The sequence below is a fragment of the Priapulus caudatus genome, unplaced genomic scaffold (assembly GCF_000485595.1).
Source record: "Priapulus caudatus unplaced genomic scaffold, Priapulus_caudatus-5.0.1 Scaffold962, whole genome shotgun sequence".
Taxonomy (NCBI): Eukaryota; Metazoa; Priapulida; class Priapulimorpha; order Priapulimorphida; family Priapulidae; genus Priapulus; species Priapulus caudatus.
In genome coordinates, this window is record NW_014578023.1 from 1 (window position 1) to 9,331 (window position 9,331).

Here is a 9,331-nt window from a genome sequence, read left to right on the forward strand (position 1 = left end):
ATTTTGCAAAGGAGAGTGCCATAAGGGGGTATATACCTGTAGTGCGTCTTCACTAAAAATCTATTTTTCTGAATATGGTGGATATTGAACATTGGAATTTTGTTGCTATTAACAATCTAATGCATATCCACTTAACTCACAGCTCTATTCACTCATCAAAACTAGTTAAATTAGAAAATGTGGATATTTGCTACTAAAAAATTTTAAACGTCATCATTTTCTAATTTTCAGGGAAAAATGTTATGTTTTCATGTTATTATGTGTTAGAACACTTGCTTTACATCCGTTTCCCAATGTATCAGCCATTTAACAATTTTTGGTAAAAATCTGTGGTATCATCACGACAGCATGTGGATATTTGCTACCTACTACCCTAGTGATGATGATGATGATGATGATGATGATGATGATGATGATGATGATAATGATAATAAAAATACCTAACAATAACAATAACATTACTATTAATAATCATTATAACGAGCACTACCACGTCAGGCAAGCTTATTTACACTATTTATCTTACAAAACAACAACAACCACTACAATAAGAGCACCACCGCCGCCTCCGCCACCGCCACCACCGCCACAACAACAACAACAACAACAACAACACCACAACAACAACAACAACAGCACCTAACAATAATGACAATAACATTATTACTATCATTATTACTCGGCCGCTCCTGCGATGCCGGAACACTAACCTTATCTCCTTGCACTTGTTCGTGAAGCACTGCAGCTGTTGCTGCGATTCGATGAGATTAGCATCCTTCTCCTCAACCTGCTTCTTCAGCAGCGATATCGGATCAGTCTTCTGGCTCTTCTACATGAAACATGAAAACACAGGGGTGTCAAATATACTCAGTTACATCATTATTTATTATCTTATTATTATTATTATTATTATTATAACTATCCTTAGTTGTTGTTACTAATAAATAACTCGAAACGCACGAGTGTCGAATTCATTCACTGACATCGTTATTATTATTATTATTATTATGTATTTTTAATATTATCTATCACATCATCTTTATTATTTCTTATTTATTTACTTGTTCGGCAGAAATTAAATTGGGGAGGATGGCGAGAGATAGAGAATTAAAGTAGGAGACGCGTAGTGTGTAGCAGAGACAATGGTGGCGCCGTCTGACCTTCGTCCACTGGTCTCCGGACTGCTGCTTGTTGAGCAGAATTTCGATAAGAACCTGGATTTCTGTGTCAGTCAGCGTTGCCATCTTCATCACCTCCATCACCTTGGCGCCACCTGGTATCTCCTCTGGAAAATAAATTGCGAGCTGTTTCATTGACAGCAGTTGTGCAGTGCGACCACCTTATATGGAACGGATCGACACCTGTGTATAAAGGACACTTCTTCAGGTAAACCTTACATGCAAGCTTCACTGTACAGACAGCCAGATCTCGAGGCAGGACAAACAGCTCAATAGTATATTAGTAACGATCATACACAACCCCATAAACTGGCAATCTCGTTACATGACAAACAGCAAAAAAAGAAAAGAAAAAGGTCGCGATGACACCAGCTGGCATTCTAGACATGATTCACGACGCTGGGTTTGCTTGCAAGCTTATTAACCCCAATAGGGTTAACGTTAGAAACAGCTATGGAAGCAGCTACAGTAGCATGAACCCAGTACCGTAACGTGCTAGCCACCGCCGTGCTACCCAACACCGCGTTAGAAAACTATGATTAAAAACCAGACTGCGTGAAATCACTCGCAACCAGCTAGAGAATAGAGGTCACCACAACCACAGTGACAAATTTCCGTCAAAGACGACAGTTTTTGCACTGCAGGGTTCATAGTAGTAAGACACATGTTGAAATAAGGACTTATAAGACCCTTTCTGGAGGCCAAAATAAGACTTTTTTACGCGATTTCTGATAGATCACCGACTATTAAAGTACACTAATAATATTTATATACACAATTAAACAGCAGATTTAATTATTCCGTATTATATATACAACAATTTTTACTCTAAGTCGAGAACAGTTTATAAAACAATTTATATGAAATATTGTAGGTTGAAAAATAAGGACTATTAAGTACTTTTCTAAGATTTCACCAAAAATAAGTACTAATAAGGGCCCTTATTTTATTTTTGGCAAAATAAGTACTTATAAGACTTTGGAAGACCCGCTACGAACTCTGCACTGTGTCACGCACAGTAACTCTGTGTTTTGCACCGTTCGAGTATCAGCTGTGCTAGTTAGATCAAATGCACTAGTTACAACTGATGATAACAGCGACAGCACACGTTAGCCGGATGCGGTACAGTACCGCACTGTGAATAAAGTATGAGCCAATGTCAAAAATCAATGATCGGCTGTCATGTTTATTCTAGAAAAACGAGGGCCACACTGCAGCATAAAAGTAAATACCGCCATTAATCAATGATTACTTGAGAGCAACCATGAGATAGCGTAAAATAATGATTCAAACTCCAAGAATTCTACATAGGTGACCCTATAGGAAACAACGCAGGGAGACAGAAAGCACTCTGAAGATAAAAAAAAATAAAAAATGAAAAAAAAAAGTTTTAAATATGTAATGTAATGTAATGTAATGTAATGTATGTATGTATATATGTATATGTAATTAATTAAATTCACATGCTCACCTTCTCTCGGCTTCCTCTGTCTCTTCGTGGGCGATGTCCTCTCCTCCTTCGGAGCCTCCTCCTTCTTGCTCTCAACCTTCTTGACAACCTCCTCCTCCTCTGCAGCCTGTATGACCCTGATCTCCTCCACCTTCTGTCCAACGACTTTCATATCAACAAATTTGACCTTGGAGTCAGCCGTCTGCTTCGAGGCTTCGTTGTCCTTCTGCTTTTTTCCCTGTTGAGGAAAAAATGAAGTTGGCAATATCTTTTACCCACATATTTAGAATTTCTTTCCCATACGTTTCCATTTTCCATTTTCATAATGCTAAATAACAAATTTATTAATTGAAAAACTTCATCGTTTCAATAATTAAACATTGTGTTTTGAAACTGCTCTCATCACTCATTGTTTGCAAAAACATCTCCTTATCCTTCTATAATCATCACTCAACAGTAAAAAGTTGTCATTTACTCCTATATACTCCCTCCTCTCACCCCCACAAAACCGCGTGCATGTGTACACCTACCTCTTTCTCTCTCTCTCTCCTCTATCTCTTTCACTCTCCCTCCCACCCCCTCTCCTTCTTTCTCTCTCTCCTCCCTTTCTCTCTCTCTCCTCCTCTCATCCACCTCTTCTCTCTCTCTTCTCTCCTTTCTCTCTCTCTGTCTCTTTCTCTCTTCCCCCCCCCTCTCTCTCTCTCCCCCCCCCCCTCTCTCTCTCTCTCCCTCTTCCTCCTTCTCTCTCACCTTGCTCGTATTGGACTCGGCAGCGGCAGGGGCGGGGGCGGCGGTGACCATCTCGTCCTCGCTTGGCATTGTCTCGGACGGCGTGCGGCTGCGGCGGCGCTCGTCCTGCAGGTGCTTCAGCTCAATCTCATCGCGTGGCGAGATCTCCACGAACGAGTTACTGCGCGGCCGGTCTTCCGGACGGGTGAGGTGAACCTACGTCGTTAACGTTACACAGATAATCATTATCAAACTAATTACAATCAATTCACTAAAAATTAACTCATTAACTATAATTATTATAACCATTATTATTTGAGTTATAATTATTATTTAACCATTATTAATTTTTCCATTAATTATGCGGGGCGCGATAAAGTCATTACGTGAGTAATAATTTAGCATGAAATATACTATTGAATAAGTTTAACGCTATCTAAATTACGAAGTACACTTACGCCACCACATAGATCATGACAATATTAAATAATCAACTGGAAAAACACACTCTTGTTTACTGTGAGAGGTTCACTCACCTCGGCTTCTGCACCTACATAATTAATTGACTATTTACTAAAAAAAATTCTTGCAAGCTCAACCAACCAATTAACTCAATAAAGCACACGTTTAAAATTCAAGTTCTTTCGCTCTGTCACAACACTTCTAGGCCAGAACAAAATATATGTGTGGTTACCGTTACGTGCCGAAAAAAATAGGGTAGGTAGGTAGGGAAAACATTTTATTTTCTTGAAATATTTTATTTACGAACCATGTCCGAAGGATGTGCGTTGTGCCTTTTGAACAATTCATATTTTTTATTTTTTTTATTATTTTTTTTACTTTAAAGAAAATTGACAATTAAAATGTTTAGGGTCGCTGGGAATAAATAGGGTCGGTCGGGAAACCGTAACCACACCTCCCGATCGTTATGTCTGGTCAGCATAGTTATCACGGAGTCTCAATAAAACATGAAGTGATGCTAGAAAATAGGCACACACTGTGACACACACTCACACACCCACACAAACACACACAGGCATACACATGATACAGCCGATTAAACATGCACTGCACGTGAACACGCGCACGCAGTCACATGCACCCACTCACAAACACACAAACAGGCTTGCACGTATGCACCCATACATAGTGTACCACACTGATCATTGGAATACAACATGCTTGCTATCAGGAAAAAATACTGAGCCACAAATTTTAAAAAACCTGAACCAGAAAAAAATCACTAAAATCACTTGGCTCCAAGTAAACTTGAAAATGGCAGCTCTAAACGGCACCACATGGTTCTCTCACCTCACCTTCCCTCCCCCCCCCTTCATCCCCTGCCTTCCCCTCTCCTCACCTTGGCTTCCTTGTTGACGAGGATCGGCCGCGGCTTCTCCCCTCCCTTCCTCTTCCGCTGCTTTGCAGCCTCAGGTTTTGCTTCCTCCTCATCGATGATCTCCGGAGTCGTCTTAAAATCCACGTGCTCTCCCGCATGCTCCCCAAGCGTCGCCGCGGCGATGCCCTTCTCCTTCTCAGCTGGAGGAGGAGCAGCCGCCGCCTTCTCCTTCTTGCGCTGCTGCTTCTTCTTTGCCGTCTTCGCCGCCTTCGAGGGCGGCTGCTGCGGGGCACGGTTGCCGGCGGCGACCAGCAGCTCGTCGCGGCGACGCTGCTCCTCCAGCGCCTCCTCGTAGGTCTTCTGGCGGAATCCAAAGACGGAGAACGCGTAGACGAGCACGGCCGTGACGACGATCGCGCCAGCGCTCATTACCACCGTGAGCGTCTGCGGGTCCGACATGTCGATGCTCTCCATGGCAACGGTGAGGGGTGAGGGGTGAGGAGAGGGGGGTCGCGTGGTGGGGCTACCGTGAGTGCCCGTGTGTCATCGACCAAAGCGCAAGACCGGAATCGTTGATCGTAGGAGAAATCCTGGAACGATAACGGGTAATCGGCGGATAAGGTTTACTATATATATACGATAATAATGTTACGATGTGATATGATGACATTTCCCATATATATAAGGTTAATAGGCAAGGTTAAAAGTTATAATTATATAATGTAATAACATTAATAAAATCATTAAACTAACAAATCAGTGCTTTTAAAATGCCAGTTAATTTTCATTGCTATTAAAAATGGAAAAATTGGTGCATTATGTGAATAAAGTTTAATTTAATTGACTAATAATGTTCAAAATTTTCAAATGATTGTAAGAGTAAGTAGTGCCATCGTTAAATTAATCGTTAGCAGTGATAATGTACTAGGAAGTGAATAGAATGGCAACAGCAGGCAGATGGGCTGTCTCACTTGACATGGCCTAATATTACCCAATTGATTTTCAACACATTTGTAAATTCTATTCTTAATTAAACGAAATTGCATTGCTAAATTATTTTAGATGGTGACATTAAACAGTTCTCCTAATGAATTACTAATATACTATCTATAGATAATTAATGCATTGCCATTTATCTTCGTTGCTTCAAAAAGTAAAGAAATCAGGGGTGAGCCCTTAAATCTTAAAGCTAATCAGCAATATTTTGTCACCTGACTGGTACATTTACACTATGGCTATTTTCCCATGACCCTATACGCCTTGTAAAAAATTACCACAGAGGTCTTTTCCTCATTCAGAACACAGAAAAAGACACCGCTTGTGAGGTTCAAGACACCACTAGACAAACCACTCGTTTTGCATATCAATGAATCAGGTTGGATTCAATAAATTCATAAAACTGGTAGCAATGTACTCAGTAAGCTCACCCAGCTACGGGGGGGGGGGGGTCGAGGAATTTTTTTTTAAATGGTGCAATTTGGTGCATTTTAAGCTATTATGAACACACTCACCGTATGAGACTATTGCATTTTAGTTAAATAAAGTGTAGTAACAGTTTATTGATGGAAGAACATTGATTTTCGTCAGGTGTTTTGGACAAATTTTTGTGTGTCGGCTGAGAATTTGAGCGAGGCGGCCCTCCTCACTCGTGTCAATGCAGGGGAAACACTGTAGTGTATAGTAAAAACTGGGAGTGATGAATGTGATGTTAGAATCACAGGTACATCTACATTAAGGTCTAAACATGAACAGGGTTTTATGTAGACCAGATTTGGGCAGGACTATTGAACCCTTTTACAATCACAGCTAGTGGTGCTTATAATTCACAGATTGAAAGCAGATGTTTACCTTATATTCATTAGGCCATAATAAAAATATTGTTTGTTTGCTCTCGCCCGACCGACACATAAAAAAGGAGCCGACTCAAAAAAATTTATTGATCTTTCCCATTATTTTTTTTATTTACAAATTGTATCACTGTACATTATATAAATCTGTAGGCAATACATTCCATATATGTACCAAGCAACTAAACATTCAACATAAAAGGTATCTCCACACAAGAACACCCGAGCATGAAGACACCATGCTGAATTCGTAAAAAACGCCCCTAAAAAAAAAAAAGCCTACCTACCTACCCAAACTTTTCAGCCTGGGTCAGGTGAGGGAAAATAGAGTTTTTTTCTAATTGTGGCCTTACTGTGCTGTATATTTTTAACAATGACCATGTCATTGTTTTCCAATTTCAGCAAAAATTTGATCTTACTCAGCAATTTTACAAAAATATACATATATGAGTTTATTTGTCTCACAAAATAAATTATCAGGTACTAGACAGAACTACCAACATACAATCCTGATATCCCAGCTACGTTTATAATTACACTATACCAGTGTTTCCCCTGCATTGACACGAGCGAGGTGGGCCGCCTCACTCAAATTCTCAGCCGCCACACAGAAATTTATCTAAAACAGTTAAACACCGCCTCGCTGACGAAAATCACTGATCTTCGATCAATAAACTATAGAATAGCTTAGAATGCACCAAATTGCACCATTTTTTTCACAATTTTTCCCCTGGCTGAGCACCTGCAGTGCTCGCTTTGCTACGACCTCGAAACGCTCAAACACACCAAAAACAAGTACTGCCTCACATACCTTTTTGGCCAGGCGAAACACTGTATATGATAATGAAAGTGTCAATGACACGTAGCTCACGTAGTCACGTAGTCAAGTGACACTGTAGCTCACCTTGGGTGTGATAGAAGAGGGCGGGGGGATATATTTTATAAAGCAAGAGTATATATATGGGAGAACTCCCATTATATAGCATATCTCCCATTATATACTCTTGATAATGATATATGCATAAGTTTTGATGCGAAAATAAATGTTTCAGATCTGAAAGTCTGAAATCTTGACGAGAGATGGTGCTACGCCTAAATGATCGCCATTTTGGTTTTCGAATATCGCGCAAATAAACACAATAAAATATTCCAGTCAAATTACTGTAACGAAGAATCTAAAACACAATATTACACGTATATAGGTATGATTGTAGAGTTGTTGACCAGTTAGACGAAATAAACGTAACAGGACGTTGTCATCTCTCCCCTAGGAGTAACAACTGTTTTGGGGCTAGCCTTACACATTCACATACCAAAATTTTATAAAATCGTTTATCATTATCAAAAAGAAGGAGTCCGCAGCAAAATGAAGGAGTCCGCAGTCTGAGGTTCAAAATTAAAGATATTAACAATAACGCATACATGTGCTAATTTTGAAGATTCATGCAGTTGCACGTCTGAAAAAATACAGTAATTCTGCGAAGCTGTGCTTCGGAACAAACTATAGTTAGTATGGCAGAATTTCCAGGGAGTCACACAGACTCCTGCATATGTCAAATCAGGGAGTCCGACAGTAAATCAGGGAGTATTTGACTCTGGACTCCCGTTAATTTCGCACCCTGCCATGGCAACAGCTCATCTTGACGATGTCAAGGCGAGCTAAAAATTCACCTGCCATTGCATACTGTAGACGCTGCACAGTAAAGCTTTTATTATCGCAATGAATATTGCATATATTACCACGTTTATGCATGTATTGCAGATATTATCGTTAACAGCTGCCTCGGGTTAGAGACACACCCCTCAATCATCAATGACTTGATGATGTCCGGTTTCTTAGTGTTGAGGTACCGCCTATATTTATATATTAAGGATACTCTCAAGGTTTTTAATAGGCAAAATTTTACCGATTTTTCATTTTCAACTTTATTCGATGGCTAACACTATGTGCCACCTCTGTATGCTCATTTCTCCATATAACGGTACATGTAAACTTTTAGAAAAAAAGCGCGTCAGGGATTGTTATTAAGTGCCGTATTTTATTAGTTATGCCTCTTTATTCGCTAACATTTTCAATTCTAACACACAACTTGATTATAATGAATAAAATGTGTTTTTCTTGAAAAACACGTCAAAATCATTAATTATCTACCGCTAATAAAACAAAACAATACCAGGCTTTCATTTTCAAGGGGCGCGATCACGCTTGCGCTCCACCGCGCACCCGAAATTGTGCCATGGTGCGCGAATCATCGCGCCTCATAAAAGTGGTTGAAATCGCGCACCAAAAGTATGTCTATTATTGTGAAATAGCGCTCCATAGAGTTCTCAATGTAGGGGGGTACAAAAAGGTTAGCAACACACAACAATTTGTGGTGTGTAAGTAACTGAACGTATGGCAGAGGTACAGGTCTGGTTACTACCCTCTGGTTTATATATATATATAAATACAACTAAACAACAGCATCCAAATACAGGTACATATACGGTAGCCACAAGTTACCTGCTCGTTTTCTACTATACGTGGCGAGAAGTGGTTTTCTGCCGACGTGAAACAGTCGTAGGGCTGGAGGGGCTACATACACGTGGCTACTACGTACAAGTAATTTGGCTAGTTTGTTGATGGATTGTGATGATATTTTGTGCTGAAATATGCAGGTACATGGATTAGAATCTCTAAGGATGGAAATCAGAATAAATAAAACAAATTTATTTTTACATCCGATCAACTCTTTTATTAATCTGTGTGCTAGTGTTGGGTTGTTGGATGAAAAGAATGTAATCCTGA

The 9,331-nt window shown here is 39.9% G+C and overlaps 1 protein-coding gene across 1 annotated transcript in view; it reads right to left on the reverse strand.

Annotated features, from left to right (window-relative positions):
• Positions 1–710: 710 nt before the first annotated feature.
• The window catches only part of LOC106814682 (ribosome-binding protein 1-like), a gene marked incomplete at its 3' end in the record, with an annotated part of 11,890 nt that continues 3,269 nt past the window's right edge, over positions 711–9,331 (reverse strand). Inside the window, 5 exon segments of the mRNA XM_014819028.1 lie at positions 711–829; positions 1,161–1,285; positions 2,650–2,866; positions 3,379–3,573; positions 4,718–5,286. Of these exon segments, the coding sequence (XP_014674514.1) occupies positions 711–829; positions 1,161–1,285; positions 2,650–2,866; positions 3,379–3,573; positions 4,718–5,170 (1,109 nt within the window).